The following is a 15,061-nucleotide window of genomic DNA, read 5'->3' as shown; positions in this document are numbered from 1 at the left end:
TACTATGTACTGGGCACCATGCTAGGAGCTGGCATAGCAACAAGGATGATAAGAAAACCAGTGCCACGACACGACTTGGACTACAAAGGACAGAAACCAGAGAAATTCTATAATCTGCAATCAAGATTCTTTATCAATATTTTTTTTTATTCTCTTCCTTTTCCATAGGGTTGTAGTCGATTGCTAGTCACTGTGGATCTAAACCTCACCAATGCGGAGTTTATCCAATTTTACTTCATGTATGGATGCCTGATTACACCAAACAACCGTAACCAAGGTGTTCTCTTGGAATACTCTATCAATGGAGGCATTACCTGGAATCTGCTAATGGAAATTTTCTATGACCAGTACAGTAAACCTGGGTTTGTGTTCTGTTTTATCTCTAATAAGTAGTCTTTTGAGCAAAAATCTTCACCAAAGCTACTAGAAATCAGTCTCTGTCATGAAGAAAGGTTTCTGGACTGAATAAATAGCTGGTTTGGGTTTTTATTTTAAAAACAGTTATGTTGAACATGGTGGTACATGCCTGTAATCCCAGCAATCTGGGAGGCTGAGGCAGGAGGATTGCAAGTTTGAGGGCAGCTCAGCAACTTAGTGAGGCCCTAAGCAACTTAGTGAAACCCTGTCTCAAAATAAAAAGTATAAAGTTATTTAGGGATGTGGTAGAGAGAGAAGATGGGAGGGGAGGGGATGGGGGATAGTAGAGGATAGGAAAGGCAGCAGAATACAACAGACACTAGTATAGCAATATGTAAAACAGTGGACGTGTAACCGATGTGATGCTGCAATCTGTATATGGGGTAAAAATGGGAGTTCATAACCCACTTGAATCAAAGTGTGAAATATGATATGTCAAGAACTATGTAATGTTTTGAATAACCAACAATAAAAATTAAAGAAAAAAAATAAAGTTATTTAGGGAGGTGGCTCAGTAGTTGAGTGCCCCTGGGTTCAATCCCCAGTCCAAAAAAAAAAAGGTCTAGGGATGCAGCTCCATGGTAAAGCATCCCTGGATTCAATTCCCATTTTAAAAAAAAAACAAAAACAGTTTTTAAGTCTCAGAATAAGAAGAAATATACTATCATGAGTCAACAGTGAATAAACCCAATGCAAAAACCCATAGAAATTAGTAAGTGTATGATGTTTAATTTTAACATTTTGGGAAAATGAAAACAGAAAAACAAATATTTATTTATATAGTATCCACTCAGTTTTAGAGAATTTTGGGCTAAAAAAATAAATAAATAAAATTAGATGTAAGCATTCTTAAGAAGTCTAAAGTCTATTTTAGCACCCCTTGTTAAACAACCTTGACTAAACACACAGCGTATGGGTCATTTTTAAAAAAAGCAAAACAAATTTATATTGTGTGTATGTAACAACAAATCCCACCATTATGTACAATTATAATTCGCCAATAAAAGACATTGGGGGAAAGGAGGAAAAAAATACTATTGTAGGGCCAAAAGCAATCAATGTAATCAATTACAAAGGTCGAAGTAATTATTAAAAAGTAAAAGGGCCTATTCATTAAGGTAGAAGGAAAAAGAAGAGGAAGAGGAGAGGAGGAAGGGTAGAAAGAGGAGGAAAGAAATACAACCCAATCAAGAAATACAGATAATAACCAGGAGGGGTGGTGCACATCTGTAATCCCTGTGGCTTGGGAGACTAAGGCAGGAGGATCACAAGTTCAAAGCCAGCCTCATCAACTTAGCAAGGCCCAACACAAGTGAGACCATCTCAAAATAGAATATTAAAAAAGGGCCTGAGAATTGGCTCAGTGGTTAAGTGCCTCTAGGTTCAATCCTTGGTTTCAAAAAAAGAAAGAAATACAAAACATATGGGTAATAAATAAATAGAAGGAAAACCAATAGAGTGGAGAAAGGGATCAAGGGAAAGAAGAGGGGAGAGAAAAGGGAAGTATTGGGGTTCTAAATGGAGCAAATTATGTGATATATGTTTATGAATATGTTAAATGAAACTCTATGTATAACTATAATGCACTAATAAAAAAAAGATAATCCCTTACTATATGACAAGCCAGATATAGGTTAAAAATTGAGTAAAATAACAAATTTATAAATGATTATTTAAATTCAGTATATCAGTTAAGAATAGGTTCCACCAATATAACCTGAACAAAAATTTTTTGCTCTCATGTAAATCCCTCAAAAAGTAGCCTAGGGCTGCTGTGGGGGCTTCACAAGCAGTAGTGACCCCCAATTCCTTCTGTCTCCTTGTTCTGCTACACTTATAGTGTGACTTTGATCTCATAATTCAAAAAGGGCAGCAGGAAGGATGAGGGGGTAAGAAGGATATGCTGTCTCTTTAGAGCCACTTCCTAACAGTAGCACATACTTCCATTCTCATTCCTAGAATTTAGTCACATAACCACACTCAGATGCAAGGAAGGCTGGATTTGTCATTATTCTGGGGAACTAGTCATCTTGATAAAAAGATTGGCTCCTATTTGGAGGAAGAAAAATAGAAGGGTAATGGAGGAAATAACAGCAATCTCTACAAGCAAAATTTTAAATCCTGTTCATTTTAAATTAAAGTTGCAAATCAACTAAGGACTCCAACTGCAAGCTAAGTGGTACACAGTGTAATAGTGTAAAAAAAAATGTACTCACCTATTAAGAGGAGATAATACACAAGTCAAGTAATCTGTTTCCCTGGTCTTTGGGGAGGACTTTATTGACTCTGAAGCATGAACACTTCAGCAGCATAAGCACAAGGAGAGGGAGCTGTGTTTCTACAGGGTGGAAGCATCCCATCTGATCTACTTAGTTCTCTGAAGGAGAAACACATTGACCAAGGTGGGAACTGTGGTCATGATTTATTTAGACTTTCAAGCAGTCTCTTAAATAACTTTCTACCCCAGAAATTTTTTAAATGTGGTTCAGGATTTATCAGAGAAAGAAAACTAATTTAGAAAAAGGACAGAAAAAAAAATCTTTAAAAAAATCATTGCTCCAGGGCTGGGGTTGTGGCTCAGCTGTAGAACACTCACCTAGCACCTGTGAGGCACTGGGTTTGATCCTCGGCACCACATTAAAATAAAGGGGGGCTAAGTGGGTAGAGGGTGGCTCAGGGATAGATCACTCACATAGCATGTGCAAGGCGCTGGGTTCAATCCTCAGGACCACATAAAAATAAATAAGTAAACTGAAGGTATTATGTCCAACTACAACTAAAAAACAACTATTTGGGGGAAAAAATCATTGTCCCAGATAAAGAAGTACAACTGTACATCCCCCCAGAAACTGGTAGATTTCTGATATTATTGATGTATTTGAAAATGTTAATTAAATGTGCTGAATTGGTGAGGTAAATTACAAGACGTCACAAGGTGTTCACACACACACATACACAAATGGAAGGTGGCAGACGAGAAGCATGAGGAAATGAACTTTGTAGAGGACTCTGCCTAGAGGCTGATGTCTCTACACTGACAGGAATAACACAGGTAAAGGGTCTAAAATCCACACTGTACTTTTCTTCCCTGATATCAATACCCATTAGGTTGCCATGATCCAAAGAGTATACAAAATGATAGGGGAAATCAAAATAGTATTTAAAATCATAGTGTTAGAAACCCAACTAAAAGCTTCCTAGCTTTGATGAATCTTCGTTGGTTCATGCCTGGAATACTGCCGATTATCCTGGGCACTGTAATCTCAAAGAAGACATAAAAAAAGAGACGAAGGAAAAAAATAAAAAATACAAGATGATACCATGTAAACAAAACCAAAGTCATGAAACCCCTTTAATGTGAAAGGCAGATTCAAGTGACAGCCACCGAAGATCTCAGCTGGGGGTTCTTCTTGGGATGGACTTGAGCTGGTTAGTCCCATCCAGGAGCACTGAAAAGGCAGCCTTTGAAATTAAAGAAAGCTAGATTAGCATAGATTAAAAAAAGAAATGATCCTTTATGCAGAGGAGAGTAAACCTAAGAAAACTATTTTCCACACAGACTTTATAAATTGTGAATAGACATTTAAAAGGGTCTGATGCTTTCCTGAGTTTTAATGCATATTTTGATTAGAGGACTTTTCAAAACCTTATTTCTAGCTAATAAGAAGTTCATGTGGGAGCACATCCCTATGTATTTCTTTGTCTTTGGTGACTAGGTCAGGAAGAGGATGCCAGGCTGACTTTTTGTTACCTCATTTCTCATTCGGTATTTCTTCATAGAATGTTTTTGATAAATCATACAAACAGGGCTGGGGTTGAGGCTCAGGGGTAGAACGATTGCCTAGGATGCGTGAGGCACTGGGTTCGATCCTCAGCACCTCATAAAAATAAAATAAAGGTATTGTGTCCATCTACAACTAAAAAATAAATATCAAAAAAAGCATACAAACAATGTGTGTCCATACCTCAGACACCTGATAGTATACACCTGAGAGCTCAAACATCCTGTCACAATCCAGTGTCCATATTCCAATCCAGTTGCTGGCACTCAGGGGACTAGAATGAACACAAAATGCCAAGGGAAAGAGACGTTCGTACCACCCTTTGAGGACAGGGGCAAAACCCTCAATATTGGCTGTGCCAACTAATGTGCCATGCTGTAGGCCTACAGATACCCCAGGTATTCAAAACCCTGTGGAGTCCCTCCAAGCCTGCCACAGACAGTTCCAGTAAGTGGGGAGTTCCACTATATTTTCTGTTTTCCACTTCCAGTAGAAAGCCAATATTTCCTAGCTACTTGCATTTGTTCATGTTCTATTTCCTCAATTTAGTGACTACCAAGACTGTAGAATCAAGCCAGTTAATTGTGGTTTTTAAAAATTATTTTAGCTAGCGCCCTCTCCTATCTCGCCTGCCATGTGACATAAAATGTCTATCACAGGTTGCTTGTGTTTTACTCATATATGTAACAAGGGTTTTCCTACCACCATCTTTTTCTCATAGGTTTGTGAATATCCTTCTCCCTCCTGATGCTAAAGAGATTGCTACTCGCTTTCGCTGGTGGCAACCACGACACGATGGCCTGGACCAGAATGACTGGGCTATTGACAATGTCCTCATCTCAGGCTCTGCTGACCAGAGGACTGTCATGCTGGACACCTTCAGCAGTGCTCCAGTACCCCAGCATGAGCGCTCCCCGGCAGACGCAGGCCCTGTTGGGAGAATTGCTTTCGACATGTTTATGGAGGACAAAACTTCAGGTACTGTTCGCTAATGCTAAATAAACTACAGTGGACACGCAGTCATTTGTGTGGGTCTTCTCTAAAGAGTGAAATGTGGGGGCTGGGGGTGTGGCTCAGTGGTAAAGTGATTGCCTAGCACATGTGAGGCACTGGGTTCCATCCTCAGCACCATATAAAACTAAATAAGTAAAATAAAGATATTGTATCCATCTACAACTGAAAAATTTTTTTTAAAACTGTGGACCCTTTCAGCTACCCAGGTGGTGCAGAAACAGGGAAAAGTTGTCATCCTTTGCTCTTCACAACCTTCCCAGTTGACATTGTAACTAAATCTTTTTTTTCATTCAAGCTGGCTAGTGCATTTTAATAAATAGCACTTTGGGGGCTGGGATTACGGCTCAGCGGTAGAGTGCTCGCCTAGCATGCATGGGTTCAATCCACAGCACCACATTAAAAAATTTTTAAAAATAAAAACTAAACGAATGGAATAAAGGTATTGTGTCCAACTACAACTAAAAAAAAATAAATATTTGGGGCTGGGGATGTGGCTCAAGCAGTAGTGCTTTCGTGCAGCCTGGGTTCGATCCTCAGCACCACACACAAATAAAGATGTTGTGACCACCAAAAACTAAAAAAATAAATATTAAAAAAAAATATCTCTCTCTCTCTTTAAAAACAATAATAAATAAATAAATAAATAGCACTTTATAATTTTATGAACAGTAATTTTCTCTTCTTTGAATATTTTCATTTCTATATTTTCTGTTTTCCACTTTCAGTAGAAAGCCAATATTTCCTGGCTACTTGTTTTAATATCCAAAGATAAAATGTGTCTGATGGACACATTTGTTACTTTCATATTTCAGAAAGAATCCTAGGTTTTGCTTGTCCTGGGCCCTGCCTGTTATCCTTCCTTCTCAATAGGGGCAGTTCAGTGATACTGAACACTAAAAAGGACCTCTAAATACTATTCTCATGTGTAATGTATTGTTTTCTTTTTAAAAAAAAATTTAGTTGTAAGTGGACACAACATCTTTATTTTATTTATTTATTTTTATGTGGTGCTGAGGATTGAACCCAGTGCCTCACTCATGTTAGGCAAGTGCTCTACCACTGAGCTACAATTCCTCCAGCCCTATTGTTTTCTTTTTATTTCATACCGTTCTAGTAATGTTAAGTGGTATTATGTGTTAAGTATGTGCCTTTGCTGTGCTTTGGTTATACTACAGAAAACAGCATTTTCATAAAAAGTAGTGATCTTTAATTATGTATCTCATACTAACCCTGCAAATGTATCTAAATGGTAAATTTAGATACAAATCACTGTAGCTATGCACACAGGGGGATCATGTTTTATATTCAGTTCTAGCATTACAACCTGGATAATTTTAAAATAATAAAACTGGGAAGAATCTTCCAGGGGAATGATGCTTATTTATATAGGGAAAAAATTTGAAATTTGTGGAGTCTTAAATACTTAAAATACTTAATTATTAATGCTTTATTGTAAAAGCAACGTGTGTTCTAAGTGTGAGATTGATAAAATGCAGAAAATCATGAGAATTAAAATAAATATCACTTAGGGGACAACCATTATTAATATTTTAGCATATTTTCTCAGAGTATCATTTTTCCTTTGTCTTTATGTAAACATAACAAAATTATAATCAAATCATACATATATTTTGTAACCTGCCCTTTTCATTTAGAATTGAATGCTAATTTTTTTTCCTCATGTCCTTAAGAACATTTAAAAAATAAAATTTTAATAGCTTTATAATATTTAATCATAGTTTATTCCTTTGACGTTGCTGAATATTTAGGTTAGTTAATTTCATCTCATTTATTAGTATAGCATGTAGCACTATGGTGTAACTGCAAATATTTACTATAAAACCACACTTGCAAATATAAAAAGTTTAAAATGTCCCTCATCATTAGCAAATAGTCTTATTCTCTTAAGAAGTTTATTAAGATTTGCTTATGTAAATCTAACTGAGAACTTTGCTAAGTAACTCATTTATTTTTCCCTGTGAAATGATTTCCATTAGGGAGTTTAAAAATCTGAGAATAATTTTAACACTGCTTCTATGTGAATAAAAGCAAATACAGACTAATTTTTCAACTACCTTACTCGTGATTTTTACTTTAGAATTAATTGGTGATATACAGTTGAAGGAACAAATTTTCTGACTCCTGTCTGTCTTACAAAAACGGTATTCCTAAAAACCGGAACATCTACTTATAGAATAGTTTCTGATATTGCAGAAGAGATTGCTGAGTTAGTTGATTAATCCTCTTTCATCAGGATTGCAGAGTTCTAGCATAAAATGAAATATGTACCATAGAATAAACTGGCTCAGAGTATTCTAATTGGAATTCAAATTTCTGTGCACTTTGACTCTTGAGTCCTATATCTGTGATGTAGGATTAAATGTGTCTCCAAATCCCTCATAGTGGAGACACAGATAAGGATATTGCAGTAGCCATTTGAATCCCAGAGATAAGCTGCTTGTTCTACAGGCACATGTTATGCTCAGACAAAATCAAACAGACACACCATGGGTGAAGCCTGAATTACAATGAAATTACTTGGTCTCTTCTCTGGATCCTCTGAGGCCATCTGACTCTGCTGCTTGTATCCTGGCCCCAAACCTCCAGTTATACTTGTTCATCTCCATTGTAAATGTGGGGCTAACCAGGAAACTTCTAGAGAAAAGTTGGACCTGTAAGATCAAAGTATATCATTAGATGAAATTTATGATATGTGTGATTTCTAATCATTCTGGGATAAAAAATAGTAAAAACACCTACACCTCTTCCAAAAGAGAAAGAAAATTGTGAGAGGTGTGTGTGTGTGTGTGTGTGTGTGTGTGTGTGTGTGTGTGTGTGTGTGTGTGTTTAAGACAAAAAGACTCAACACATAAGATGTATTCTGGACTAATCAATTCATTGTCTTGCTATTTAAAGTTTACTTTAGAGTCTTCCAAATCTATCCCATCAGTTTTTGTTTTGTTTTTGTTTGTTTTTCTTTTGATTACCTTTCTTCAAAGAGTTACTGTTGATCTGGTTTAGAAGAAGAATCAAGCTTTATTTAAAGAAATAACTAGAATACTTAAAAATCCATACCTAAATATTCAAATATGAAGAACATTGTTAACTTAGATTTACAATAGCATTATTTTAGAGAGAATCTGAGTTTCTAAAATAATCTTAGTTTTTGCCAAATTAAGTATAGCTTCACAGTTCAGAATTAAAAGTAGTCTTTATAACAAACTGTATAATACAAAGTTTTAATTTTTCTCAAAAAATTTCTGGGCCCTCTCCCCAAAATCATCTCAGTAAATAGGGTTTTTTCCCAGGATCTGGGGAAGGGGGAAATGGAGAATCACATATAATGGGTATAAAGTTTCTGTTCTATAGATGAATATGTCCTATTATGTATTATGTACAACACACTACCAACAGTTAAGAATATGATATGTGCACTTAAAATATGTTGAGGATAGATCTCATTCAGTATCTTCTTATTCAAAAAGAAAACACATACACATGCAACGCACACACACACAAGAGAGAATATAAAGAAATATTTGAAAGTGATGGTATGTTTACCTTGGTCATGGTGATGGTATCACATGTGTGTGAGTATATCTGAACTTATCAACTTATGTATATACTAAATGTGTACAATGTTTGAGCCTCATTTATACCTCAATAAGGCTACAGAAAAATTTTATTACTATCTTTCTAACTACACAGATAATACTACTAGAGTTCAAGTAGAAGCAACTAACTCTCTTCCCCATCATGTTACTAAAAATTCTTTCTCTTTTTCAGATGCTGCTTACAAAGTTAAATCTGTCAAAAAATTAGATAAATATTTCCCTTTGATTTTTCACTTGCAACACATACAAATCTGCTCTTTTTCTTTGCAAGTGTAGACTAATTCCATTACTTATACTTGTCTGTGTGCTTAAAAAGATAGTGTGTATATCTCAGTAATCCCATTTTCCATGTTCCAAAAAACAGTATATTTACATTAGTGGGATTGTATGTTACATACTGTATGTAAGAGAGGTTTTTACTTAAAATAATTTTAATTTTTGCAGCCCTACCTGAAATAAAAATGTTAGTTATGACTGAAGAAAATAATTCTTAATCTTGCTTAAAGTGAAAATTTACTTAAAGCATTTTTGTCAAAAGATTTTCCTTTTTTTTTTTAAGTGAATGAACATTGGCTATTCCATGATGATTGCACAGTAGAAAGGTTCTGTGACTCTCCTGATGGCGTCATGATCTGTGGCAGTCATGATGGACGAGAAGTATATGCAGTGACCCATGACCTGACTCCCACTGAAGGCTGGATTATGCAATTCAAGGTGAAAACGTCATGACCTTGGTTACTTAAATAACCATACTTAAGCAATATAACCAACCAAAAACATCATAGAGACAAAGATCACCTAATATTTCATTGACTTAATACATAGCTTGAGAAATAAAATTTAATATTTAGGTAACATACAACTCACCTATATATTGCTTAGTGATTACAAATATTTCATTTCTGAACTATTTCAAGGTGAATCTTTCATAAGAGTAATTGTGTTTCTGCTCAGGATTAAATACTGATAGAACAAAATATTGATAATAAAAATGTAAGATACTGATTCCAACTCCCTGACTTAAATCACTATATACCTAATCCCTTAAGAGGAGGCTCCAATGGTTATTCTTTTCTTTTACAAGAGCATTTGGATGTTTCTAAAGGAAGGAAATTATAGAAAACAAGCATGAGTAGAAATCATGCCAGGATCAACTTTGGCCAAGATTTTGGTTAAGGATTTTTGTCAACTGATTTATTTGGTCTACCTAAATCTCACTTTTTTTAGGGAAAAAAAATCACATTATGACTGTCTCCATAAATGAAGGGTATTGTGCTTTATTAAAAGTAACTTCTATTCTCCTTCATGCATCTAACTTACAGTCAAAAGTGATTTATTGAGAGTCATAAATTGTATGACAAAATAATAAAATTGGTAAAGCTGTTAGCAATCCTTCTTGGTCAAGTATTCTGCCAAATAAAAGTGCCAGGACATTAACAAAACAATTTGTAAGAATAACCCAGGCCTTTCAAGGCAATCAGCCAGCATGGCAAAAGCACAGTTTTCAGCTTCTCTCCAAACCCCCTACACAATACATTTGGCACTTTCTATAATTTGTCACCTTGGGCAACTTGTCCACCTCCCCTGTCCATTAGCAGAACAAGTAATGAACCTGAAAATACAATATGGTGTATACCAAGTGTTTAGCAGCTTTCTTGCAGCCAAGTCCTTGGAGCAGAAATATGTAATACGGTTTTGATGATCTTGATGTTCTTTTGATTTTCTGTTTACTAGATCTCTGTTGGATGCAAAGTATCTGAAAAAATTGCCCAGAATCAAATTCATGTGCAATATTCTACTGACTTTGGTGTGAGCTGGAATTATCTAGTCCCTCAGTGCTTACCTGCTGACCCAAAATGCTCTGGAAGTGTGTCTCAGCCATCTGTATTCTTTCCAACTAAAGGGTGGAAAAGGATCACCTACCCACTTCCTGAAAGCCTCGTGGGAAAGTAAGTAGAAAATGTAAATTCAAGACTGAATTCAAGCATCACATCCAGCAGTTGATTAGGAATACTGTCATCAAGTCAGAAATTATGTGTAATTGTGTGGAAAGTGTTCTCAACGTCCCTAAATCTTAGGGTGCTCTAATCAGTGACTTCCATGATGAGCTGACTTCACGAGACCTCAAATTGCAATCCTCAGACTTGAGAAAATGATCCTTGGCATATCCTTCCATTTTCCACACTATCATCACTTGGAAACAGCAATAGTGATGGCCTTGGAGCCAGATGAAAAGGTGTATGTGACCTTATTGACCTTGTGGACTGTAGTCCACCATGCACATATGCTTTCCACATCCATAATAGGGCAAACTGCAAATCCTAACTCTTTGTGCTATTTGTACAAGTCTGGCTTGTAGGTTCCATTTTTTTCTTATTTTCATTGTGTTCCGCACCTGCAGTGAAAAATAATTAGCTTGGAGTAGTGGTGAGCCAAAGTGGTCAAACCATGCTCTGGAAAGTCTGTGCATATGTTAATTTAAGGTAATTCCAAAAGAGTTCCCTTCTACTATAAAATTAAGACAAGAGACACATTAAACAAAATGACAAGTGTACCTCTACTAAATTAATCATATGGTCTAGCTAAATGAAAAGCCTTCTTGTGAAACAGATTGTGATATATAACCAGAACATACAGAGCTTTTGAATAATGTGCATACACACAGCTTTTCCAGTGTCCTGTAGTTATCACTTACTATATGACCACTCACAGCTTCCTGGAATACATTTTCTGGAATGAATCAGTTAGCATGCTAGGAAACTAAACCAGGATGTTTTCAACTACAAGTAACAAAAATTTTAAAACCAATTCAAATTGGCTTAATTAGAAATGAAATTTGTTTTATCTTTGATGAAAGAATCCAAATATAAATGGACACTGGGATTGGTTGATTTGCAAGTTTAACATGTCTTCAAGGATACTATTCTTTCTTATTCCTTTGTTCTTTGCTCCTCTGTCCACAGCAATGGTGTCATACTCAGCTCTCAGGCAGATTCCACTTTTTCTTTTCTTTTTTTGGTACTGAAGACTTAACACAGGGGTGCTTGATCACTGAGCTACATCCTCAGTTCTTTTTGTTTTTTATTTTGAGATAGCATCTCTCTAAATTGCTCAGGGCCTCGCTAAATTGCTGAGGCTGGTCTCAAACTTGCAATCCTCTTGTCTCAGCCTTCCAAGCTGCTGGCGTGCACCACTGCATCCAGCCTGATTCTACTATTGAACACAAGATGACAACCAAAAACAGGAGCAGAATGCTTCCTTTCCTATGTCCAGTGGGAGAGAAAGAGAGTTGCTTTACTCTCCAGTAGATCCAGAATGAGTACCTCTTTGCATCCCATTGGTACAAATTAGCCTATTCCTGAGCCATTCAACAGTTAGAGAATTCATAATCCAATGGTACCTCATATGAATCATCGGGATGAAATGGATGCTGGGAAACACCTCAGTACTCACTTCTTTCCCCATCCCATTCTCTCTCCCTTTTTTTCTTTATAATGAAGTATAATTTGCATCCAGTAAAGTGCAGACATCTTAATTGTTGAGATCAATGAGCTTTTACTCTTGTGTAACCCATGTTACCACATCATAAAACAAGATACAGAACATTTACATAACCCCAGAAAGTTCTTTCATGCACTTTGTACTCTTTAAACCAAAATTGTGTGACTTATCTTAATATAGGGTTAATTGTGAGCCTTGTTTTACCCCCAGAAGACAGAGAAGAACAATGATAAAATTTAAAATCTCAGGGAAATTAGCCTTTAATATAACCCTTTTCTAATTAGCATAGTTACTCTGAGAATATTGATCATCTTCAGGGAACTCAGAAGTTACCATTTTCTGGCTGCCTGAGGGCTGTGTGATATGTGGCCAGCTCTGTGAAAGGCTTCACTCTCCTTCTGTACAAGTTCGGAAATGTAATCAGTGAATCTAAGTTGCCTCACAACCACCCAACTGCAGTTCACCTGATCTATGAAAGTTATAGCTCTGTATTTTAAAACATTCCTATTGCTCACATGGAGATTCCACTGATTTTCATTTGGTTTTGCAGGTTTGCTCAGATATTGTAAAATTTAGTAGAAACCAGCTTTACAGCTCCATGACTAAAAACAGAAAATGATGATCAGAAAATGTTTTTATTAACTCATTTCATCTAGCTAGAGGTTCTTAAATGTTTTTTTCCTCCAGTACTACTATATATGCAGAATAATTGACTTAAAAAATTAACTTTTGTTTTGTCAATAGTCCAGTAAGGTTTAGGTTCTATCAGAAGTACTCAGATATGCAGTGGGCAATCGATAATTTCTACCTGGGCCCTGGATGCTTGGACAACTGCCGGGGTCATGGAGATTGCTTAAAGGAGCAGTGCATCTGTGATCCAGGATACTCTGGGCCAAACTGCTACTTGACTCACACTCTGAAGGTAATGTTAAAGCCCCTATAGAAGCATTTATTTGCATTAGAGGGCATGCCTAGGAACCAGTTTATGTGTATGATTATTGATCTAACACAAGATTCTTTGGGTACCCCAGGAAATAAATCCTTTGGGCAGAAACTAAAAAATATGTCTTAGGTTAATCTTAGCTACTAGAATATTAGGAACAACAATTTATGCAATTCATAAAATAAGTCAGACTATATGGGTTAAAGAAGATGAACACTTTGTTTTCTTTTTTTTTTTTTTTCAGGGATTGAACCTAGGGGTACTTTTATATTTTTTATTTTGAGATAGAGTCTCACTATCTCACTAAGTTGCTTAGGGTCTTGTTAAGTTGCTGAGGCTGCCTCAAACTTACAATCTTTCTGCCTCGGTCACCCAAAAATGGGAACAGGTTTCTTTTTTTTAAAAAAAAAAAAAAAAGCTTAATTTAAAATCAATAGTGAATTCTTTCTTAAGCCTCATTTTTTTTCAATTAATGCACCATTTGAATAGGGCTGTTGTTATTGTTGTTAAATAAAGCAAATAATATAGACATATTATCACAAAAGATCAAATTTTCAAGCAGGATTAAACGAATTTTAGTTCAGAAAATTCCGTGTTTTGGTTTGTTGACTGCTGAAATGCGGTTATATATAAAAAATAAAAAGGTCATTTTTGGAGGTGTTAGCTGTTCCATCATTATTTAACAAGCAAAACAAACACAGTTGCTCAACACAGTTGCCATATACACATTTTATTTCTGCAAATAAGTATAAAGCATTCATCATTATGGCAACAGAAAAATGGCTAAGTGATAAAGCACAAGTGATTAAAATCCAACAACTGAGAGGCAAACGATGTAAACAAAGCCTGTTCTGTCATTTCTGTTTCCTCCAGTACTTCCACAACTTTGGAATTGAAAAATATTAAAATTAAAATTGAAACGATGCTCACTTATGCCTGAAGATATTAGTCCATTGTTAACAAATGGAGTTACCACATGAGAAACATAGCTTTATAGCCATGGGTAGTAAATAAACAAAAAGAATCTAGTCTTTCACAAATATGCCAATTTCATTAGTATTCCTAGGTTGGATAAGAAATTACACAAATCTAAATGGTGAATTCTGATTCATACCCTTCTAATGAGAATCTGGACAGTCAACCACTCATTTCTTCTAACTCGTGCTCTTTCATATACACCTTCATTTATAAAAATTATGTTCATTTGTCACCCTTAGTGAATAAAGTAAAACTGACATGTGATTGCATGTCTTTAATTATAGAGCTGACTGTGTTCTAAGTTTGAGGAAAAAGAGGGTCTATTTAAATCATTTTAACTAGCACAGAAAAAAATGTCATTTTTTTCTGGATACAATTACTGAAATCACAACTCTAGCAAACAGTTTTTATTAAATATTTTCATCATTTAAAAAAATTATCTCACTGGGCATAGTGGCACATGCCTATAATCCCAGCAGCTTAGGAGGATCACAAGTTCAAGACCAGCCTCAGCAATTTAACAAGGCCTTAAGCAACTTAGAGACCCTGTCTCAAAATAAAAAAAAAAGAAAGAAATGGCTGGGGATGTGGCTCAGTGGTTAAGCACCACTTGGTTCAATCCTTGGTACCAAAAAAAAAAAAAATTATGTCAACTGAATGAAAAATTATATTATGGACAAAATGAATGTACTGTGAACAGAAAGAAAAGAAAAAGAAAATCTTGGCAATGATATGAGGGAATAAGCTAATTTGGCATAAAATGTAGCTGTGTACCTTTATTACTCTTTGGAATAAAGTCTCTTTAGAAAATA

At 35.7% G+C, this 15,061-nt stretch overlaps 1 protein-coding gene across 2 annotated transcripts in view; it reads left to right on the top strand.

The window, feature by feature from the left end:
• Positions 1–15,061, top strand: part of Reln (reelin) — a 453,190-nt gene that overhangs the window by 412,686 nt on the left and 25,443 nt on the right. For both annotated transcript variants that reach the window (XM_078040200.1, XM_078040199.1), the window contains exons 49-53: positions 169–362; positions 4,921–5,177; positions 9,387–9,541; positions 10,562–10,776; positions 13,073–13,250. In XM_078040200.1, coding sequence (XP_077896326.1) covers positions 169–362; positions 4,921–5,177; positions 9,387–9,541; positions 10,562–10,776; positions 13,073–13,250 — 999 coding nt within the window. The remainder of the gene's footprint in view (positions 1–168; positions 363–4,920; positions 5,178–9,386; positions 9,542–10,561; positions 10,777–13,072; positions 13,251–15,061) is intronic.

This window comes from Ictidomys tridecemlineatus, chromosome 2 (assembly GCF_052094955.1).
Source record: "Ictidomys tridecemlineatus isolate mIctTri1 chromosome 2, mIctTri1.hap1, whole genome shotgun sequence".
Lineage (NCBI taxonomy): Eukaryota > Metazoa > Chordata > Mammalia > Rodentia > Sciuridae > Ictidomys > Ictidomys tridecemlineatus.
The sequence above is the reverse complement of the archived record's forward strand: the minus strand, read 5'-3'. Positions and strand labels throughout refer to the sequence as shown.